At 49.2% G+C, this 23,823-nt stretch overlaps 1 protein-coding gene across 5 annotated transcripts in view; it reads left to right on the top strand.

Annotated features, from left to right (window-relative positions):
• Positions 1-23,823, top strand: part of LOC116951005 (uncharacterized) — a 376,180-nt gene that overhangs the window by 303,854 nt on the left and 48,503 nt on the right. The window contains exon 11 of one of the 5 annotated variants that reach the window (XM_076073281.1): positions 2,441-2,525. The exons of the other annotated variants lie outside the window; for them this stretch is intronic. Coding sequence (XP_075929396.1) covers positions 2,441-2,525 — 85 coding nt within the window. The remainder of the gene's footprint in view (positions 1-2,440; positions 2,526-23,823) is intronic. 5 annotated transcript variants of the gene reach the window in all.

Consider the following 23,823-nt stretch of genomic DNA (forward strand, 5'->3'; position numbering starts at 1 on the left):
GAAATCCTGTCGCATTTCCCCCCTCTCTCTCTCTCTCCACGCGTGTGTAAATACAGGGCGACTCCATTTAACCCTGCAGGACCCTTACAAGAAGAGGTGGCCAGATGGCTCATGGGGGCTAATGGCACACTCAGACGCTGAGCAGGCACCGCTGAGATACTGTGTAGCCACCCGTGATTAAACTGGGACCTCAAGTGGTGGCGAGTTTATTGGTGTCACCACGGTAACACAAGGAATATGCAATAATAACCCAGTTTTAAATTTAGTTCGGTTCATTAATCCGGCTTATTTGAAGCCACATAATAAAAAAAAGTTAGATTGAGTTGCAGTGCGTTGAAGACAATACGCATCCACGCAACCCAACGGCAGTTTGTTCGGCAAGCCTCGTTCTGCTGATGAGACTAAGAAAGTTGAAACTGGCCAAGATATTGCCTGCTGCGAACGTTGCTGGAAAGCACTGGTCCAGAATGCCCGCATAAGCCGATAGACACCAAGAAACGATTGCCTTGCCCGTAGAGATGACGATTTTTGTCTCCGTATTTGATGTGTTAATGCATAGTCTCCCTCAGCTTATGACCAGGAATGCCGGTCCCACAAGGCCTCGAAAGCTAAGCAGGTTTTGTTCCTGGATAGTCTTTGAATGGGCGACAACCATTGCTTAGCGCATGTTGCAATAGGTGTTGATGACCAGTAGAGGTAAAGTGCAGCAAAATCCATTGTTGTACTCTACTCCCCCCGCTCCCCCACCTTCACAAGCCCTAACTGACCATTGCGGTGAAGTATGCTCAAATAACCATAAATGCCTATGTGGAATTGGGAGGCCTTCATCCAGCAGTGGATTGACAAGCGGGCTGTGCATGACCTTATCAGATCATCCACGCTGGCGCTTAATTAATTTTAAAGGACTGCAGTGGGTGCACCTGTGAAGGTATACCGCCTCTCGTGAATAAAAGGGCAATTGAAGTGACATCAGAAGTAGTTTTGTGGTGTCATCTTTTAGGGGCCTTTCTCTGACACAGAGTGATTGATGAACTGGTAACTGTCAAAGAGTTACCGAATGGAAATTCATTTCACCTCCTGACGACATGACGCCTGCGGGCACGATCGGAATATAATCATGATAGAGAAAGAGAAAAGAAAAATGACAAAATGGCAACAACAACAACAACAAAAAATGGAGCTCCGGTGCAGGTGACCCGTCGTGAACTTTGCACCCAAAACGCCGCCACGCTCCCGCTCGGCAATCCATCGCAGCAGCCGCTGCCGACGCTCGGCAAACGTCGACCCTAGTTGCGATCCGATCCGGAGGCTTCCGCCAAATTTCGCCGACCTTCGTCACCCCCTTGAGCGCTTTTTTGTAGCCGCTTTACTTTCCCCCTCGTCGCGGCACCCAGCTGCAGCTCTACCCTCATCGCTCGCGCGCCCGGGTGTGGAACTCTTGAGGGTTCGCTCCTGCCACGGCGCTGTGAGGAGACTTTTAAGTCGCGGAATGGCCGGGACCCCCTTTAAAAATCACCTACCTCTCGTGAGGTGGCCGGGTGGCTCGGAGATCAGAGCACTGGGCCGGTAGCGCTCAGATCCTCGGGTATAATCCGAGCTGCTGGCTGTGATTAAACCGGCTTCTCAAAGTGTAACGAGCTGATAGACTCAGCCCCCGTCACTGAGGACTGCACAAAAGAGAAGCATCAAATTCAATTTGATTTTGCTCTTGTATATAATGGATGAATTCCAGCTGTGAGGATGTAATTATCACCGTGACTACATGGCGAGCATCACTTTTCACATGCAGAGCGGGTGGAAAAGTGCTGCCCTCCGCTGTGCGTGGACGACGAGGCATCATTTGAAGGGTTCCTAGAGGTAGCTCTGTGATATCCACTTCCGTGGGTTTCAGTGCTCTGCGAAAGATCCGAGTGGATGACGTCTCGTGAAATGACGCTGACAGCACAGTCAAAATGCGTTTCGGACGAAAACATATATATTTTTTAAACGTAAAATTAAAATGAGACAAAAATCTTTCATAATCACTGCAAACTTGTGTGTTGTACTAACCATATATCGAGAAGAATATGTGATTAACATACCTTGTGATGGGAATACTTTGCCGCTGTGCTTTAACCTTTAACCCCGTCTGCTTTTGTCCGCCTGTCTAACCCCTCCTGCACTGTCGCTTGCGGTAGCAGTTGGTGTGCGCGTCACCGTGTCTGTGTGTGTTTGTGTCTGTTAACAGGACGTCACTGTGTCTGTGCGCCTTTGTGTTTGTGTCTGTTAACAGGACGTCACCGTATCTGTGTGTGTTTGCGTCTGTTAACGGGACGTCACCGTGTCTGTGTGTGCTTGCGTCTGATAACAGGACGTCACCGTGTCTGTATGTGTTGATGTCTGTTAACGGCAGCTGTGCGTGTGCGCGTCACTCTGTCTGTGTGTTTGTGTCTGTTAACAGTCGAGCCCCAGTCACGGCTCTTCGGCACACACTCAGTCGGCCCTTAATGCTGGGAGCTCCCTGTCACACGCACAGAGGAGACAGAGTGAGTGTACTCACCGGATTCCCCCCCCCCCCCAATCCAATACTCACCTCCATCCCCTGCTCTGTCCACGTTGATGCTCTCTGCTCTCGATCGCTTCCGCTTGCCCGCGCCGTGCCTCCGTGAAAACGGAGCTCGGCAAATACTTCATTTAACAACGCTTTTGCTCATTTTACGGTTCTCTGGAGGAAGTCTGGGTGTGTGTGGGGGGAGGGGGGGGGTGTTATTGTACGTCTAATAATGTGGAAGAGTGGGCCAAATACACTCCAGAGGGATCCTCCAATGCTCCTTCTGGTGGAGACCCATCCGCCAGCAGTGGCGTGAGCGAGCAATTGCAGGGTCTGCACCTTTACCTCTGTTGGGGGCATATACAACAACGGCCACAACAGCTGCCGCTCGCCACTAAGTGGCGGTGACGTCACCACAGCACGTGTGCCAGGCTAGGTGCACTTCATCTCTGAACCTAGGGCATTAACACTGAACAACTAGATTGTTTTACTCTGTGAGCCTCAGGTATTAACATTGAGCCATGAGAATCCCAAATGTGCCTTTGTCTGGGTCTTGGACCCCCAATGAACACCAAGCTCTAAGCATTCTCAATCTGCCTGAGCGTGACTCACTGAGTTTCAGGCGTCAAAAATGAACACTAAGAATGGTAAAAGATTAATTTTACCCCAGTGAGTCTCGGACAATAACACTGAACCTTGAGATTGTTCAGTGAGCCTTAGTCCGGTTTCTCAGAGCCTCTCTAATGCAGCATTAATAATAACACTAATAACGTCCGCTATGCATTGGGATGTCCTCATTGTCCCACGAGCATCGGAGTCTCTGGCGACGGGCGCCGCTTATTAATGTAGATAACGTTACAATAGAAAATTACAATCGCGGTCTGCGGAGCGTCTAAATGTGACTGCATCTCAAGACCGCTGCGCAATAAATGAAAATTGTTGGGGGGGGGGGGGGTGAGATCGAGGGTATATACACGCAAGGGGGGGTTGCATACACACTGTCATACGCAATATTCATTACACAATCACACACACACACACTAGGGATTGTGTCACATCATTAGCAAAGTGAGCAAAAGGTTGTTAAATGAAGTTCATGATCCCATCGGTTCCCCGCTTGACTAAAGCCTGCAACCAATCACATCGACGTTAATGCATGTGCAGTGAAAGCTGATTCGATGCATGACAACAACATAAACAAAATGATTTAAATGAACAAAGAACATATCTTAACAAGTGTCGCAAAACATTAAGAGTGATCACGTGCAATTGCGGGCAGATTTATTTGCTTGCCGGGTCTCGCGAGATGACAGCAAACATCGGGTTATTGTCGACCAGTCAGTTTTAGAAATTGGGAACTGTGAAAGTGGAGGAAGTTGGGTTGCTCAGGGAGCTAACACGGATGTCAAAGCGGGGAGAAGGCACCGCTGGGGTTCTGGGGTATAAATCTGGCTTTCAGCCATCCATTATTAAAACCTGGGTTCTCAAGTGTAGCGAGGTTATGTCATCAGCAAAAAAATCCATCGTGTTAAATTAGATTTTTTCGTGCCAAAACTACGCAGCATATTCCAGGATTTTACGCTCTTCGCCTAGATTGCTCAAAGACTCCACCGGCCTCGAAAGTGGGGGCAGTGTGTACGCGAACGTGCCACCACCAAGCAAGGTGGGGAAGGATGCAATTGGCGGGACCTCATAAAAATAGCTTTGCTATGTCAATTTACCCAGGGGGTCGATCTTTGGCACGCGGCGACGTTACAGTGCTCGCCGCAAGAGGTTACGAACGCAAACTTGGAATTCGGCAACACAACTTGAAACCTGAAGAGGAGAATAAGGCGATCTTAACAACAACAACAAATAATAACTGCCACGTGACCACTCTCTTCGTGGGGACGCTCTTATCGCATTGCCAAGCGTAGCGAAGCTGAATGTCGGCCGAGTTCCGTTGCGGAACCGGCGACGCCACCGGCGCACCCAAATTTTTAGCTGTTTGCCATCGGTGGGACCCACAAGCCCCGCACAGCGGTATCCTGCTCCGCATTAATCATCAGTGTTTGCCTTGCACATCATGTACCTGCTGCCCTACGTTGTGTCCCTATCGCCTGTTTGTATCGTTGGCATTTTGTCGCCGACGCTTTCCGCTTGCCGAACGCTGCTTGCTACGGCAGGGACCGTCGGTGCAAACGGCGTGATAAAATAAAATAAACTGTTCGAGACCGTCGCTGATGCCGGACAAACGATTCCGCCGTGGAGGCAAACTCCAGCTTCGTCGCGTCGGCAAATGAGCCGGTATATGCCATGAGTAAGTGTGGCTCTCCTGTGGGCAATAATGGGGCTTCTCGGTTAAAGTCTATCAGTCGTGCGATTAACTTATACTGGCGATACGCTGTCCGTAATTTATGCTTTGCCATTGAGCATTATGGGATATAGTATATATATGGACAGACACTCCATTTTGTATCTCCACACGTATGTAGTGATACACTCAGAGACACTAGTTGTCAGAGGCACTCTATTTATTATAGCCTTCACAGGTACAGGGAGTAACTACACTATGGTCAGGACAGTGAACAGGCTGCCTGGCCAACAACGCCGAGGAGGTGAAGACGGCGACGAAGACTCAAGCAGCACGACGGTTCCACTCAAAACAACAGCCCCGAACCTTCGCTCGGGGTCCCCTTTTTTATCCACCCAGCGTGGCCTCGCTCCGCCTTCGGCCACGCCGCCCTTCTAGAACCTTCCAGAAGGTTCCCGGGCTTTACCCCACGTGCCCCCTCTGTCACCTTTGCCCCACATCCCTTTCTCCGGCTTATCACGTGACCTGTTGGCAGACAGGGCTGCCACAACTGCAGATCCCCTTCTCTGCCTGCAACCAGAGCTATGCGCCATAGTGACCCGTTCCATGGCACTACACATATAAGCAAAAATGCGCTATTTATATGGCTTTCCATATCAATATCATCCAGCAGCATTTGTTTAAGCGCGCAGACTCAGGACCTTTGTTTGACCTCCTGGATCCATCGCTGCGATGGAGCGCTCCTTCCATTAACATCTTGGCAATCCCGGCAGCATTTGTTAATCGAGAACGACTCCGCTGCCGAGGCCAAGAAGGTCCTCGATAGCAGACCAAAGTTGCTTTTCTCTCTTGCTGAAACAAAAATGTCGTTGCACAATGCTGCCATGCAGAGCCAATCAGCTGATGGACTGAAACCCGCGTATTTTTTTTTTAATCCGTGTGTGGAGATACGCATATCGGAATTCTAATCGTGTACTTTTATCCATAGTGTGCCACGATAAAGCATAACGAGGTTTATAGTTAATTTCGCGATTGATAGATGAATTGGTAGGCTCAACGCAGTGGTTCTTGACCTTTACTGTGGCCTTGCACCCCTTTGGTTCTCAATCATTACAAACATTTTTAATTTTAATAAATACATAGGTTTGATGAAACGAAGTAGTTGCACTTACATGCCTAATTTCTATGATTTACCTTCTAAACAACATCTGGCCGTGTCTCGCACCCCCTGGGGGTGCGTGCACCCCAGGTTAAGAACCACCTGCTGAACGGAAGTAAAAATCGTCGGCCACTTCTCACGTGGACTGTAGTGTTCGGCTGACGGATAGCCTTTTTTTTTTGACTGAACGCGGTTATGGCGACGCTGAAACCAGCAGCCGAGATTAGACGGTGGGCCGCACCGTCTATTAAGTCACCACCTCGACGTTGTTCCATCGCCGGACCGCGACGGAACAACGTCGAGGCAGATTTAGATGACCAGAACTCTCGGGGTTCGTTTGCAAAAAAACAGCACTGGTGCCCAATGGGCGACGTGTTCAATTGTCGTGCCGTTTTTTTTTTTTTGCGGCCGCACGTCCGTACGCGTGTACGCACGTTGAACTTCCTTCACACCGTACGTCGCATAACCGTGCTAATCGGAGGTGCGGGAATCGGAGGTGCGTTTTGTTGAACAGGAATGTCTCTGCGCAAACGTGCGCTTCTATCGAGGAAGGAGATGAGACGGTGCTTGATTATGTTTTTTTTTGTTACGCTCGGTTTTTTTTTTATTAAACAAAGTGCGAGCGACGTGGAGGAGAGGGGGGTTACGGACACCTCGCGAGCGACAAACCCCCCGAGGCCACGCGCCCCCGGGGAGGAAACTGGGGAAAGGTGGCTGGGCTCACCACCCAACTCGCGTAGGGGGCAGTGGTCGGGAGCGTGGATAGAGGAGGGGAAGATGAGGGAAGTGAGAGGGGGGGTTGTGAGGAGGCGAGACGGTACTTATTGAGAATTACGAGTCTCCCGCCGGTGGACGCTGCTTGCATCTTGCCAAGTTGATGTCACGTCACGAGTTGCCGCCATCTGTGCGGAAAAAAAAAGTGGGACTCGAAAAAAATCGGAACGAAGAAATATATCTCACAAGACCGGAAGAGGGGAAAGTTGCGGGTAAATGCATTATCTTAAATGGTGTATTGCACAACTGACAAATCACATATTTTAATGTCCCGGGAACTCGGTAAACAACAATTGTATGTATGTTGAATTTGTTTCGCACCGTACATCGTCAACCGCGTTAATCGGAGGTGTGGGGGATGGACAACAAACTAAACACAAAAAGCATTTTTAAAGAAATCAGTTTGTCGATCTAGACGGTTCGTGGTTGCAGAGATATAGCGATTTTAAATCGGGTCCATCTTTTTGAAACACCCTTTATTTTATTTAAAAGTTCGTAGCTCTAGTGGCTTCCTAATATCAGAAGGAAGAGCGTGTCCAGACGGCCGCAGAAGCGCACCTGAAAGCGCGTTATGCAGTGACCGTCTTTGTTTGATGGCAAGTCAAAAGCCGTTGCGAAGATGAGTGGAGTTCGCGTGACGGTTTATGCTCCTATGATGAGACCAAGAGGCAGTGGCTGTTGGTCTTTGTCGAGAGGAGGATCAGTGCCTGAATTGTCAGTTTATTTTGGACAAAGGTGACCATCTAATGGGGCACCCCCAAGTGGCAGAATTCCGCCCTGGGGCCTCCAGGCCTGAGCCTCCACGCACCCCTGGGCTGGGGTGGCACTGACAACAGAGAAAATGAACACGGACAAAAACACACAAAGGGAGAGGCACAATTTGTGCAGAATGGCGGTGCGCTAATTATGTAGCCGGTTACAAATTACAAGCGGCGCTTGCACGTTACTTTAATTTCCGGTTTGGTTTCAGAATATTCTCTCTTCCCACCTCCGCTCTCTTCCCATCGTATTCCCCTCCCGTGAAAAAAAACGACGTTCCCGACCGCTGCCCTCTACGTGGGTAGGAGGAGGGCAGCGAGCCCAACCACCGTGACCTTCCCGTTCTCCTGCCCCCTGGGCACCTGGCCTCGGGATCGTCGTCCGCGGAATATCTGTAACCACCCCCCCAATCCCCCACCGTCTCCCCGTCGCTCGCTCTTTCTAGCAGGCTCTTGCAAAATAAATGTAATCTTTTATATATTTGTATATGTCCGTAAAATAAAAATGACAGGCGACAAAGGGGGGGGGGGGGGGGGGGTTAACGAGCCCCCCGTTAAATCGTCCGCAGCTGCAGCCCCAGTCGTGGTGCTCCGCGATTAGCGTCGTCGCTGCTCCGGAACGCCGCATTTCAATAATTTAATAATATTTTTATAACGAAATTATTATAATCCGCCAAAGTGGCGATGGCGCACTGATGGTATTCCCGAGTCTGCAAAAACAAAGAGCCCCCACGCGTAGCCTGAACAGACTATTGGGGCAAGTGCTGTAGTCGAGCACCTATGAAGAGCAGCACGGGACACAAGGGGGGTGGGCGGCCAGCACCACGCCCGGCCGCCTTTGTCTCCCCAGTGGCGATGTTTACTGCACACCGCGCCACGTACTCATTTGAGGCTGAGTCGACGGGTGTGCACACAGCATGTGCACGTGGCAAGCCCACTTTGGGTTGTGGTTAACCCGTAGCGATTGGCTGAGTGAATGGCTGACTGAATGAAGCTAGTGCTCATACCAGTAGACAATCATTTGTTCAAGTAGCTCATCCCTCTGATCAAACTTCGTTATTTATTTGGACTTGTTCTACCCAAGAAAGCCTCACTGAGTCTCCACGACTATTATCACAAAAATATTAACGGTCCTGCGAGCACTACCTTTCACGAATTGTACCAGTCTTACAACTTGACAACAACCCTACCCGGGCACACGCACCCACTCGGCTCGCGAGTAATGACATATTTTTTCCCCGTACGTGATTAGGCGTTAATAGTTTTAAACTCTTGGACAGCGAGCACCGTCGCGCGACCACGTGCGTCTCAAGTCTGACGTTTCTTCACGGCGGCAGAGCATGCCGTGGGTGTTGCGCTGGCCGCCCCCAGTGCGGCGCTGACGGACCCTGGACCTGGAGCTGAGCTCACGGATTAACGCGCCATTCCCAATGAGCAAACGTGCACACTCCCCCCCCCCACCTCCCTCCTCCTCCTCCCCGCCGCCCCCCCCCCACGCCCCCCCCCACGCCCCCCCCCCACGCCCACCCCCCCACGCCCCCGCCCCCTTTCCCCACGGCACTCCCCGATTGTTCATTCCCAGGTGCCCCCTCTGTCAACGCGAAAGCGCTAACCACCGGTCGACGTGGAACATTATATTCTTGCGAGTGATGGCAGCGGCAGGGTGTTTCTCAGGAGCTAAATGGCAATGTCGAGCTCCGCTGGTCACGACAAGAGGCCTTCAGCAGCAGAGAGAGAGACAGTTCTTGAAGGAGTGCCAGACTAGAGTGGTTTAATACACGCTCCAGAGTGTTAGTTGCATGGCTTGTCTCTTTGTATCTCTCTGGGTCTCTTTGTGTCTCTGTGGGTCACTATCGGTCTCTGTGTATCTCTATGCATCTCTACGTGTCTTTGTGAGTTTACTATATGGTCCTTAGTTCGGGTTGCATGGCCACAATGGTACGACTGTGGATTGTCCATGCTTCCATTGATGAAGGAGATGTCTGCATCGGTCTGTAGAGAAGCACATGACACATTACTTATGGTTAATACACCCACGGTATTAACCGGGGTGGCCACACGACTTGAGCTTGGGACCTGCACAACAAAGTGGCGAACACGCCTACGCTCGGAGGGAATGAAGAGTTGAAGTCTGTTCATTTTCATGCACGAGGCATGCTGCTGCTGCTGCTGCTGCATCACCACAGCCCAACATGAGTCACAGGGATGGAGATGCCACGTTAACTCACGGTAACACACAACAAATCAATCCCACGCCTCCGTGCTGTCAACCTTGGACGAGAAGTTAGGCAAATGCGGTGACCCCGTTCGTGGAATTGGCCAAACATCCCAATGGCAGAAGATCCTCGTGGAAAAAAATTACAAATGAAAATGTCACACACTCGCCGAAGGTTTCCTGGACAAACGAAGCGAATTATTCATCTCGTTGCATGCGCTTGTTATGTCGAAGGCAGGACGGATGAGTTACAGGACGGAAAATTATCACGGTTGGCTTCGTACGGCGCAAGCTCAGCATGCATGCATTTGTGCGCGGAAGGTTGACACCTTGACAAAACTGCCCATCCCACTGCAGACAGAGTCCACCTACTTGGGTGGAGGGGCTTTAAGACCCCCACGGCAAGCGACACGTGCTGTACCCACACTTTGCCCCACCACGAGTGATTTACACGGGGTTTATTCCAGGCAATAGCCAACATCGATGGCGAGTGATATCTGGACCAGCCCCTGCCTCTGCCACCCCCAACCTTCATCAACCTCAGAATCATGGATGTTTATTTATACTGCAGGAGGAATCCGATGAGCTATAAAGCTCTTTTTCACAGATGTCCAGTGGGGCCTATGGGCTCAGAGCGTTACAACAATAAACAAACCAAAAACACGATAGGAGTGCAGAGTATAGGAAAGGTAGACACATCACTTTAAAATATACAATTAAAACCAAACCATTTTTTTTATGATGATGATTGCTTGTGTTGCAATCAAAACGTCGGTATTCTATTATTTAATGTATTTTATTTCTACGTGACTTTACCAAAAGAACCAAAGAGTATATTTGTTTATCTTACCAGGTAAAGCCCACTGAGCTATTACCTTATTTATCAGAAGTGACCTCGCCACAAAATATAGCAGCAAAATACATCTCAATAATTCCGAAGGCGTGTTTCTAAATGTGGAGGGAAAAACCGGTCGGACCCGGAGAAAAATCCACGCGATCACGGGGAGAGCGTGCAAAGTCGAAATGTAAAGGCTCCAGGGTCGGGATCGATCCCCAACATCCTGAAAACCAGGCGAGGAAGGTAACATCGTCGTGCCCCTTCAATAAATATGATGAATGTGTACATTCAAATTGCATTAGTACATCAACCTGACCAGCCTGGTAGAGTACTTGTCAAACAACGCGTACGTAAGAGTTGGGCACCACTCGAAGGGCTAAGAAGCCCTCTGGGTGGGGGGTGGCGGGCATCTGGGAGAGGTAGGCGACAGGGGCACGAGTTGCAATGTAGTTACATTTAGCTCGTAACCCTGACGCCCCCCCCCCTCCGCATACCCCCGACTCTGACCAAAATGGCAGGGATTGAGGTTTTCCGGGTCAGTGAAGTCGTTGAGGATAGCGTCGGCATATGGGTTAATTTTCTTTCCCACTGCTCCACAACTTACCCCTGATTAGAATCTGTTGGCTGCTCCGGATGCCCTCAGCGATGGGCTCCATGGCCGGGGTAAGTAGTGGTGGGGCAAGGGGGCAGCCCTGCCTTGTGCCTCTACTTACTATAACATTTGGGGAGTATGTATATGGTACTATGTTGAACTTTCTTTGGACCGTACGTAGCCAACCATGCTTATCGGAGGTGCTGGGGAAGGACAACAAAAACTGAACACGCACACGAAACATTTTTTTACGTAACAAAAAATACAATTCCAAAATTATTCCATAAAATGTCCACACACGCACGGCGGTGTGGAAATTGCGGTTGAGTTTTAGATGCATTACGACCTCTATGTCACATAACATTTTAGCCGCGCTCCCCGCATGTATTTATACGCGCGCCAAACTTACAATGGGCACTGGCAGAGGCAGACCTATGAAATGCAGCTCATCCAATAATGTTACAGCGAGCTGATGCCTGCAGCCGATCTACCCACCGTGTGCTTAGTCTACAAGGTAATGACTTTTTTGCGAGAGATGATGAACTCTTTCATAAGGGGGTGGTGGGAGTGCGGGGGGGGGGCGGGGGTCGGTCATGCCTTTCATACTCCCCAGGCCAGTAAAATGAAAAAAACATGTGATGCGTATGCGGCTCTCCGAGATTGCGTTCACCTGCGCCGTGTATCCGTCGACAATAATCCAGCAAGCAACGGTGACCTCCTGCTAACGACGCTAAACCGGTGAACCGGAAGTGTCATCTTCTCCTTCCAGCTCTTTTTTTTTGTTCACCCTGCCTGAAAATGAGAATCTCGTTTGGCCGCCGGTTCACGCGGCCTAACGGGTCCACTCTGGCCCACCGAATTATTTATCGTTTTTTTTTCTGCGTCGGGAGTCGGGGCACATTTTCTCCGCCGGCTCTCGCGGGCCCTCCCCGTATCTCTCCTCTCGCTCTGTCTCTCGTTATGTCTCTCGCTCTCTCACTCTCCTCTTGCTCCTCTCGCTCTGTCTCTCTCTCTCACTCTCCTCTCCCAGATTTGTTCTAATGGGAACATATTCACTTGCGGCAAGTTGCCAAGAAGAAAATGCTATCGATCGGAGACGAAATGTTCGCAAATAAAATGGTAGGAAAATATTTTTCGCGGTGTGCTCTATAAATTTTCACGACCAGTGTCGCGATATTGGTACATCTTGATGTAAAACTTTCGTGACTGCAGTAATTCATATTCTTAGCTCTTTCGGTAAAGTCACGTTGAAGGGAAACAATAAAATATATAAAACATTAAAAATTCTCAAGACGTTTCGACCATAACACAAACGGTTGTCATCAGGTGTGAAAAAAAACAACGGCAAGAAACATTTGAAAGAAGTGTCGGTTTGCATTAATTTATTTATTTTTAAAGCGGTGTATTTATTTATAAAAAAACGTTAGCGCCACGCGGAGCGATTTGGCAGTTTATTTAGAAGGACGAGTCCATCTATGTTCTGAAAAGAGGAGGGGGGGAGACGAAAAATTAATGTATGCTGTCTGAAAGCCACCGTAAGCGTGAACAATCAATTCAGACCTGAAATGGTTTATCAAATCCTTCCAATGATTGCTAAGCCAGAATCCATCTTCTCGGTTGAAATTGCCTCTGTGCTTGTATATGTGGATAGCCTCATGAACAAATCTCTCATGGTAGCCAGATGGCTTACAAAGAACCTCTGTCTTGGAGAAGTCAATGTCATGTGAGCCTACTGAATTATAACAATGATCTGCCACGGCCGAGGTGTTGGTCCTTCTGTGTTTAAGGTCTGCTTTGTGTTCACGAATGCGGTCCGAGACATGGCGTTTGGTTTCTCCAATGTAACTACTACCATAGAGGCAACTTAGTTTGTAGACACCAGGGTACTCTATGTCCGGAATCACATCTTTTACAGACGGAACCAGATCACGGATTTTATATAATGTATTGAAACGGACCTGGATCTTGTGTTTATTCAAGATTTTGGAGATCTTTTTTTGTGATCCCTGCAATGTAGGGTAAAGTGATGGTTTTGAAAGGCTCCTCAAGAGGATCCTTCTTCATGGTTTGAGTGATAGCTTTGCAGATTGTATAGTCAGAGTAACCATTAGCCTTAAGAGCTTGGTGTACGTGCTTGAGTTTACTGCCTATGTGTTCCTGGTCGGATATGCATTGGGCTCTATGGTACAGAGTCTTGATGAGAGAATTCTTCTGTGATGGATGGTGGTGGGAATCCGGTTTCAGATAAGCATCCGTATGGGTAGCTTTCCTGTAGACAGAGTGGCTCATTGAACCATCAGGTCTCTTTTTTATTAGGACATCCAAAAAAGGTAACTTGCCATCTTGTTCATCACGTAGACATTGTATTGTTTTAATCTGTAAAGGCTCGCATATCGGTGGAGCGATCTTATAATAATTATCTGTAAAGGCTGGAATATCGGCGAAGTGATCTTATTATAATAATTAGAATCATATTCTTGGTTCTTTCGGTAAAGTCACGTAGAAGGGAAACAATAAAATAATAAAAGTATAAAACAATAAAATTATCACGACGTTTCGACTGCAACACAAGCAATCATCATCAGGTGTGAAAACCACAGCAAGAAAATTTGAAAAAATTTGAAAAAAATTTTGCTGTGGTTTTCACACCTGATGATGATTGCTTGTGTTGCAGTCGAAACGTCGTGAGAATTTTATTGTTTTATATTTTTATTATTTTATTGTTTCCCTTCTTGGTGGTGACTTTACCGAAAGAACCAAGAATATGAATCCCTGTAGTCACGAAAGCTTTAGATCAAAATTAGAATCATGGTTAGTTTTATACAGCGTTGTCATGAGTGCAAATTGCATGTCTTGCAATCACTGAGGAACCACAGACAAGTGGGGAAGGCAGTAGCCAGGCCGTGTGGGCAGCACTCCCAACAATTGCCCAAGCTCTGCAGTCCTCTACACATTTAAGTGTTTTCAACCAATCAAAGAGTGCTGATACATGTCTGCGGATACCGGAGCATCCAGAGAAAACCTACATGTGAGAGGGGGACACACTCAATCCTGTGCAGAAGGGAAAGATGGAGATTAGTCCATGCTGTGCTGTGCCGCGTGTTCATGGGCAAGCCAGGATATGGCACCTTGCCATCCACAGGAAGGGAGTTTCTCAGCATTTGCATAATCCATTTACATTCTCTGCAGACTTGCTGCTGATAATAAAACCACGTGAAACCTCGCATCAATTCACAGTGCAAGCCTGTCTAAGAAGTAATGTTTTTTGGTTTGTATTTTGTACTCTAATTTGCACTGCGGATGGTATGGATTCACTTCTTCGAGTGTGACATCTGGAGCTTCCTCTTCTTCTGATAAGTGGCTGCATTCCTGGGCTATATACGATATTCTTTTGCGCGCAAGATCTGCGTACAAATCCCTCTGCCCGTTTCAAGAAACTTCTTCTCTCGTCAGCTATTATAGCACCACCTTTCTAACTGAAGGGGTGCCACATTGGCGAGATGTTCACTACCTTGCCTGGTTTACGGGAGGTTGTGGGTTCGATCCCTACCCTGACGCCTTCTGTATATTTGGAGTTTGCATGTCTCTCTTCCCATGGTCTTGTGGATTTTTCTCCGAGTCCTCCGGTTTTTTTCTCCATATTTAGAAAACATGCTTTTAGAGTATTTGGCTGCTATACATTTCTGCGTGATAAACCACTTCGTTGAGCTATCATTTGTGGCCAGGTCGCATATGAAAAAGAGCCGTATTATTCAGTGGGGCCTTGCCTGGTAAAATAAAAAGTAGTTTTAGTTTATAGTAATGGATTTACGTTAACCCGTGCAGCCACTAGAGGCGTTTACAGTCACTGAAATGTAGAAGAAAACCAAAAGCAATCATTGTACCGAATCTCGACCCTAAATTGCCGCAACGAGTCAAATCGACAAGCGGAAAATTGACCTCATTCCAAATAATGACCGTGTGATCGTGAAAGAAAAACAATAATTGCAATATGATGACGAATTAATAAAATCCTAGCCCGCGCCCAAGTTATGCCTCGGGAGTGTTCGAGCCGACGAGAGCTCTGCCGCACCACCTGCGCGGTGAGATTCCACTTGGGCTAAGAAAAAGCCCCCCCACAGCTCGTTAAGTGGCATAAATCTCTCGGACTTTAATCCAGCAGTCGGATTCTTCCCCTGGCGGTGGCGGAGTCTGTGGGGTTTAGCGGCGTGGAGATCCAGACGGGGGGTGGGGGGGAGGTGGGGTGGAAGGGGGGGGGGAGTACGACTGGGAACGAGCCCAGTGGGACCGCGCTTGGATTGGGTTGCTCGGGGTGAGCTCGTGTGTAAGTGGTGAGTGGGCAGTGTAGCGGTTACACTACCGCTCGGTCGACTCGGGCCAGCTGCGCTACGAACCCGGGGTCCCGAGTTCGATTCCCGCTCACGACGGCCAACACCAGTGCCGATAATTATATGCGACCGGCTCCTGGGCCTCCCCTAGGTTGACTCGGCAACAAATTAGTACCCAGTGCGGTGTGTAGGAGCAGCGTTTCACCCGCTGTGCTACGAACCCCGCGACCCGAGTTCGATTCCCGCTCATAGCCAACACCGGTGACAATGATCTGAACCGGTTCTGGACCTCCCCTACATCAACTCAGCGACAAATGAGTACCCGGCGCGGTGTGTAAACATCACCGCTGGGGAGACAAAGGCGGCCGGGCGTGGTGCTGGCCACCCACTTCCCCGCGCATGCTGTACTGGCCTTCGCGATAACAGCACTTGCCCCAAAAGTCTGTTCGGGCTATTCGTGGGATCTTTGCCTTTTGTGTGCATGTGCGCACATGTGAGAGAGGTGGTGTGCACTGCTGCTGTGCTGTGGCTGCGTTGCTAGTGGTGCCGGCAGTGGTGGACAGCGGTGTCTTGGGGTGGGAGGTGTGCGAGAAATATCAAGTTTACATGAGGATCCACAGCGAGTGGAATATTACAAACCGCCCTCCGGGACGCGCGTGCCCACGTGCCCACGTGCCCTGGCATGCCCTACCAGTTTCCTGCACTCGCTGAGCCGCGGGTTGAGTTTGAGACGCGTCTATCCACCGGGGCGTCTCAGACTTTGCCTCCGCACGCGCTGCTACACCGCCCGCTCGCTCGCCCGCCCGCTCCTCTGCCTTGCTGCCCCCTTTGTCTCTGCGCCTTTTTTTGCAATGGCGCGAGTTCTTTCTCCCCATTTCTTATGTATGTGTGTGTATATATTAATATATACTTTATATGTAAACACTGCCCCAGTCTCTGGATGTCCGTCAAAGCTCTTCGCCCCTGTTCTCAATGGAATATATTTTCCTTTCTTCAACTCGCCGAGCCTTTTTTTTTTACATTTCAAGATTTCGGAGCGCCGCACATGTCATTTTGTGACATTCCCGCCGTCCGCCCCGTTGTCACCTCGGAGTCTTAACTCGAACGTGCCGGCCTTTTTGTGTCTCCTCCGACCCTTCGCCATCCATTGTTGTGGTTTAATAACAAATCAGAGGTTGCCAGATCGGTCTTGGAACGGCCCAGGGCTTCATGCTAACGGCACGGGAGTGGCTTTTGTGCACGCGGTGTGCATGTTTCCCCCGCGGAAATTAGGTCTGAGATCTGCCAAAGGCCATCCCCCAGTTGATCTAACTCAAGCCTTAGTGCGCAATGATGGGTTTGTCCGAGGCTCACCTTGAAATATTGCTCAGAACGTACGTATATAAACCTACCCATATATGCGTGCTCACACGTGTGGACGCGTGCGTGCACAAACACGTGTGATATGCACACGCTCGCACACGCCCTTGTACATATCGGCAGACGCGCACGTAGCTGCACACGCACACTAAGTAATAATAAAAACGCATAAGTTAAATGCATAATTCAAGTAGTTTAGAAAAGTGGGCTTGGGTAGGATATGTCACCGCATGAAGGAATGATCGCCAAGAGCTAAGGCTAGTTAGTGAAGGAGTGTCGGTCAAAGTACGGAACGCGTCCGAGAGTACTACACTGGGGTACGCACGCTGGGGTACGCGCACTGGAGGAGGAGTGGAGAGTACGTACACTGCGTGGCGATAAAATCATCGGCCCTTGTGCAGGTTCCAGGTAGAGAGATGATTATTTATGTCGTAGGATCGTGAGATGTGGCGAAGGCTTGGGGGAGGCCTTCATCCAGCAGTAGATCCATCATGTCTGATGATAACGCCGACGATGATTCGTTCTTAGCTGTCCGATGAATCGTCACGATTGTGGAGTCGTGCTTTAAGAGTCGTCTCTTTCCTCTCTTGATTTTACCTCTCATTGCATTGGGGGTTATTTTTTTTTTTGTTCCGTTTCATTTGTCACAGTTGTGTCCGCTCCAGTTGAACGCGTACGCTTTCGCGACCAATATTATCCATAAGAGATGTTTCTGGGTTCGACCACGTGAACATGAATGTGCCGTGAAACCCGTCGTGCTCGAATAGTCGTACGAAAACGTTCACGGTAAATCTCCAACACACCGGTGTGCTGAACTAGTTAACGAATTGTTGTTTACGCGACAAACTTTACTAATCGACTGTGCCGGTTGGTGGCGGGTTGGACGACACATTGATATTTACACGATCTAACCCCCCCCAAAAAAAACTCTGTTTTGGATGTGTCTGCTCCGTTAACCCACATTGTAACATTCGCATATCCCCCAACGCTTACATTTTGACGAATCCTTACGTAACCGATTCTTACGCTCTGCGATTCTCCCGGGATCAATATCATTGAAGCGGTGCGTTTGCTACGCTGCCTCGATGTTCACGTCTCCATAGGAGCCCTGCCACACCTCGCCGACATCATCGCTCGCTCCTCCCTTTGCGGACGCCGCTTTTTAGTTCTTACATCAACAGAAAATCACGGACCTTACCCAGTGCATTTCAGAGCTGCTCGCCTGTAACCCATACTTAACGAAGAAAGCCATTTTGGTTTACCGGCACCTTTAAGGATGCTTTTTTTTTTCCCCGCACACACTCGACAAATGGAAGAAAATAGTGGATGATGCCATCTTGGTAATGTAAACTCTATAAAGGGACTTTGTGCTTTATCAATTAAAAAATAAGCAATGATTGGGAACAAAGTTAGGTTGGAGCCGCTTTAATTTGAATGAAAGTGTGCATTTGTTAGAATGCTCCCAAAGGCAATGTATGCGTGGTTCATACAGATGAAGAGTTGTCAAATGTATAATTTATCGACTTTAAAAAACACAATTAGTAGCCGTTTACATTTTGAAACAACAAAGTGCGGTTCACTGAAATCTTTTTTTTGACTGAGTGAGATTACAATCTTCATTGGGCTCTCTCGAAGCGTCCCCCTCCATCCCTCACGTCTCTCTCCTGTATCTCCCCCTCCTGTATCTCCCCCTCCATCCCTCACGTCTCTCTCTGTCTTGTTTTGGACTGCCTGTGCGTTTGTGGAGAGCGCTAGTGTAGCGGTCAGCGCTCTGCGCTACGAAGCCGGCGACCCGGGTTCGATTGCCGCTCACGGCCAACACCGGTGACGCTTATCTGAACCGGTCCTAGGCCCCGCCCCCTAGGTCGACTCAGCCTCAATTGAGTACCTGGTGCAATGTGTAAACATCGCCACCAGGAGATAGAGGCAGCCGGGCGGGCGTGCTGTTGGCCAACGACCCGCTCGTATGCTGTCCCGGCCTTCATTGGTGCTCGCGAACAGCACTGGCCCTAGAATCATGTTGAGGCTATAGGGGGGATCTTTGTCTTTGTATTAATGTGCATGTGTGTGCGTCTGCACACATGCATTCACTTTTGCATACACGAGTCCGTCCGTGTGGGTGCGAGTGTCTGTGAGTCTTTGCATGTATGTGTGCGTGCGTGCATGTGTCAACCGATCTCCTTTTTCATCTTTCATCTCACAGTCGTATCCCAAGGTGACCTCCTCTGTCACTTTAGACTACACTTCTCTCGTCGGTCAGTAGTCTTCTCAAGCTCTTCAATGCCTGTTCTCCCCCCCCTCCTTCCCTCCCCCACCCAGCCAGCCCACCGCATCACACATCATCCTCGCCGCCCCCTACCCTCGCCTCCTCTCCTCTCCCACGGCTTATCGCCAACGACAGTCTTCGCCATTCGTTCACTCATCAGCCGACGAGCTTGACTGACGCAACAAAATAATAATAATAATAACAACGTCGCTTCTATCTCGCTTTGCTCGACACCGTTTACAGCGGATATCCTCACATCCGCAAGTTTAATTTTAAATGCATCCCCCGAATCGATTCACAAAACATGCCTGTTACCTGCGAGTTTCACAAACAAGAGGAGGTCACGACTGAATATTCCTACTATTTGTATTTCATTACTGATGTATCCGTGGGCAAGGGATTGAACCCATCCTGCGTTCGGCATTTTCTTTGCGGATAGAAAGGAGTCACACGTTGAGTCCACCGTGCCCACCCGAATTTTCCTGCAAGCAAACGCTGACAGTCGTCCTGTTTCCCCCTTTTGTATTCGCAGGAGTGTCGGCAAATCATCTCATTTGTCTTTGCCCACACACATGAATGAAAAGGAGTCGCGTTTGTGGATAATCACTGATGAACAGGATATGCCGAACACACCCCCCCCACCACCAACATTCCCCCCCCCCACCAACACCCTCACCCCTCCCCCCAACCAACACCCCCATCCCCCCCCACCAACACCCCCCCCTACCACCCCCATCCCCCCCCCCCACCAACACCTCCCCCCCCACCAACACCCCCACCCCTCCCCCCACCAACACCCCCACCCCCCCCCACCAACACCCCCATCCCCCCCCCACCAACACCCCCCCCCTCCACCAACACCCCCCCCCACCAACACCCTCATCCCACCCCATCAAAGGAGAGTTTTTGCCATACATATCGCACACGAACGGCTCCGCTTGATGGTTTAATCGATTGGGCACGTGCTGCCAACCGCACCGTATATATGCGTCCAAAAATGGCCACTTATTCCACCCACTCGCCCACCGCGATTTGAACGGAACATCTACCGCGGCTCGTTCTTTATTCTTTATCATTATTATTACTCGTACCCCCCCCCCCCCCCCCCGTCGCTGGCAGCCTGGACGAGTTATCTGCACGCGATGGGGGTCGTCTGACTTTTCCCGTCGTCGTCGAGGCCGTCGAGGTCGTCGAGGTCGCATTGTTCCCCGCGCAGTACAATTAAACGCGGCACAATGTTGCCGTTCCTTCCCGTAGGTTCGGCGCACAAAGGTATCTGCGAGGCACGGTGGGGCGCGCACACTTGACGATAGGACAATATGTCATTGGGCACGTACACCGCTGGGGGCGGGGGGGGGGTGGGAGGCTGGGGGCAAATGTGCAAAGAATGCGAAGTAAGAGGACGAAAGAGTACGGGCCAAATGCAATTACTTTCTCGAAAACTTCCCGTTTTTGTTATGATATTGGCATTAATACGCTTACAGTTATGTCGATAATGTGTTCCCAATTCCAAAACGGTGGAGCGGTTTATTAGGGGACAGCGAAAATGAAAAGTAATAAAAAACCAATGCAAGCGTATTTTTCTTGAAGCTATAAACGTCATAGGCACAATGTATTTAAATAACGCTAATGTTATGCTATGTATAAACTATATAGATATGACATGTGTTGTCCAATACAGAAAAAACAAATAGTAAATTATTTGCTTGTGTTGCCTCCGAAACATCGTGATTTAATTGTTTATTTTATTTTACCTTATTGACTTTACCGAATAAAACCAAAGAGTATGAATCCTTGCAGTCACGAAAGCTTCAAATCTAGAAGTAAATTAGGGTCAATTTGTACGTGAATCTCTGCACTCCGTATTACGAAGTACACCGGACGCTCTTGATGATACGAACATTAGATTAATGCCACCATATCAAACGTGCACGATTTCAAAGTGGGAAAATTCTCTCCCCTCTGGAGTGAGGCAGTGAAGATGGGCGTCAGTAAACAAAGAAAACGCTTCGGGGCCCTTAAGTAGCTCGGTGCCCCCCCCCCGTCCCTTGGTTTCATGAAAAAAAAACGATGAGTGAACAAATATTATCTCAAATCAATTCCTAATAAAAACATAACAAGCGAATTAATATTACAAATAGAAAATAAAGCTCTCTCATCTCACTTACATCTCTCTTCAGTGACCTCTATTCTCTACATTTCTCCCATCAAGTGCATCTCTGTCGTCTCATCTTGCCGACACCTCTGATGTCATCTCACTGGGAGTTTTAAAATTGAAAGTGGGGGGGGTGGGGTGGGAGAGGGGGGCCCTAAAAATGTAAAAGAATCACAATATTTATTTATACTGAATATATTCATTTGAGAGCTAAAGCCCTTTTTCACAAATGTCCCGTAGGGTCGGGTCAGAACATTCCAACAACAAACGATTCAAAGGCAAAGTATAGGAAAGGTAAACAAATCACTTAAAATATTTTTACAAATAAAAACTAAAAATATTGTCTGCTTTGGATAAACTCCCCCCCCCCCCACACACCACAATGTGCCAACACCACCACTCCCCTTGGATTGAACCAAAAAGCCGGCAGAGCTTCTCCATCCCGTGTCCCCAAGCTCCATGTCCCTAAACCCCTGGCCACCAGAGATCACGCGGAGGTGGGCGAGGGTGCCCGATTATTTTTCTTGGGGTGTGGAGGGGGGGGGTCTGCGGCGGCTGAGTCTCCTGCGCTGGGATCGGGATGGCCAGGAATGCGCGCCACTCAGGGCTCCGTTGGGAATGGTAAAATAAAATCTATAATTTTTACTCTGGACACAAATCATGAACAAAACGTGTAAAACGGACCAATGCAAGGTTCAATGCAAGCAAATTTTATGGATTGAAGAAGTGATGATTCCTTAATTTACAATTGAACAGCGCGGGAGGGTCAGATTTATGAACGGTCATCTAAATGCTCTATTTACCCCTGGAGACCGACAAAGGAGCAGTCGGGACCCCCTCCCCTAACCATGCTGGCACTGGATAGTCGCACCCAATCAACTCTCTATAATTCACACCAACGTCCATAAAAATGACATTGTCAGCTCAACTGCCTAACTTTGTTTTACTTTGGATTCCGTCAAAATAAATTTGTACCACAATTACGCTGCGAACGATTCCATCCTGATCAATAGCCATGCCAGCCATGGAACTCAATCGAGCCGTCGCCCGGTCTTCAAAGGGATTTTGTCGGAACCGCGCACAAACATGATCAAAGGTGCTTTGTTTGAGGCTCTCACAGCCTTTGTAAATATTTCTCGTGTTTACTATTTAAAAAAAAGGCCGCTTTTGCAATTACTCGCAAATTGATTACACAACTTGATTTAAAGAGGGTTTCATGTGGCCTGTTGTGCGAATTGAAGCATAAGTATATAAACAAAGGGATGCTGCCACAGTGGTTTCGGGGTCAGCACACTCGACTTCAGAATCAGAATGTGTATTCATGCTGGAGGAATCCGATGAGCTATAAAGCTATTTTTCACATGTCCAGTAGGGACGGGTCAGAACGTTACAACAACGAACAGTACGAAAACACGACAGGAGTGCAAATGATAGGAAAGGTAAGCAAATCACTTTCAAATGAAATGTGTTCAAATAATACTAAACTAGTTTTATCCAACCAAGTAAAGTCCACTGAGACTTACAATTGAGAGCTCACCGGTTAGATTCTATTCCTTCACCCCCCTTTAATGGAGGCCTTTTCACCCAGCAATGGAGTGAGCAGGTCAAGTGCGGTGGCTGCACCTTGACCTTTTGAAGTCAAACAAAACCAAAACGCTGCGGAGGGCGGGGTGGAAACTTGCGCCGGCGCACATCGGCAAAAAAATCGGGAAAGGTGCCTACGGGTTGGGGAAACCGTTTCATTATTTTGATGTTGTCCTCGCCGCCGCATGCTACCTGTGTTTTGGAGGAGGGAGGCCTCTGGGGAAATCCCCTGGGCTTGCGCTCAGCCACCAAGAAGCGAGCTCGGCCAAGGAGAGCCGGCGTCGTGTTGCGGCGGAATGGCAGCCGTGGAGATGCCGCCTCGTCGTGACTCACGCGCACCGTACACTCGGGAGGGATGCAGGTGAAAAGGGGGGTAAGCATTATACACAGCCGTGAAAATGTGGCGTGTCGGTCGCCTTGCACTCCGTGCTGTATCACGGAGATATGGAGAGGGCTTAATGCACCTGAAATGAATTGGGCCATTCCGGTTCTATATTTTATTTCATTAATTCCCAACCCGACAAGAATATGTCTCTCTCGGTGCTCGACTTCATGTGCGCGTGCATGTTGGGGGAGTGGTGGCGGAGCAGTTAGCGCGCTGCGTCGCGAACCTGTCGACCTGGGTTTGATTCCTGCTCACGGTCGACACTGGTGACGATTATCTGAACCGGTCCTGGGCCTCCGCTAGGTCGACTCAGCCTCAAATGAGTACCTGGTGCGGTGTGTAAATATCGCCACTGGGGTAGACAAAGGCAGTCGGGCGTGGTGCTGGCCACCCACCCCCTCGTGTGGCGTGCCGGCCTTCATAAGTGCTCGCTAGCAGCACTTGCCCCAACAACCTGTTAAGGCTATGCAGGGGATCTTTGTCTTTGTTTGAGCGGTGGCATAGTGGTTAGCATGCTGCGCTCCGAACCCAGCGAGCCGAGTTCGATTTCCGCTCATGGCCAATAACAGTGACAATTTATCTGATTG

The sequence above is a fragment of the Petromyzon marinus genome, chromosome 41 (genome assembly GCF_048934315.1).
Source record: "Petromyzon marinus isolate PM22_M1 ecotype Great Lakes invasive population chromosome 41, UKy_Petmar_22M1.pri1.0, whole genome shotgun sequence".
Lineage (NCBI taxonomy): Eukaryota > Metazoa > Chordata > Hyperoartia > Petromyzontiformes > Petromyzontidae > Petromyzon > Petromyzon marinus.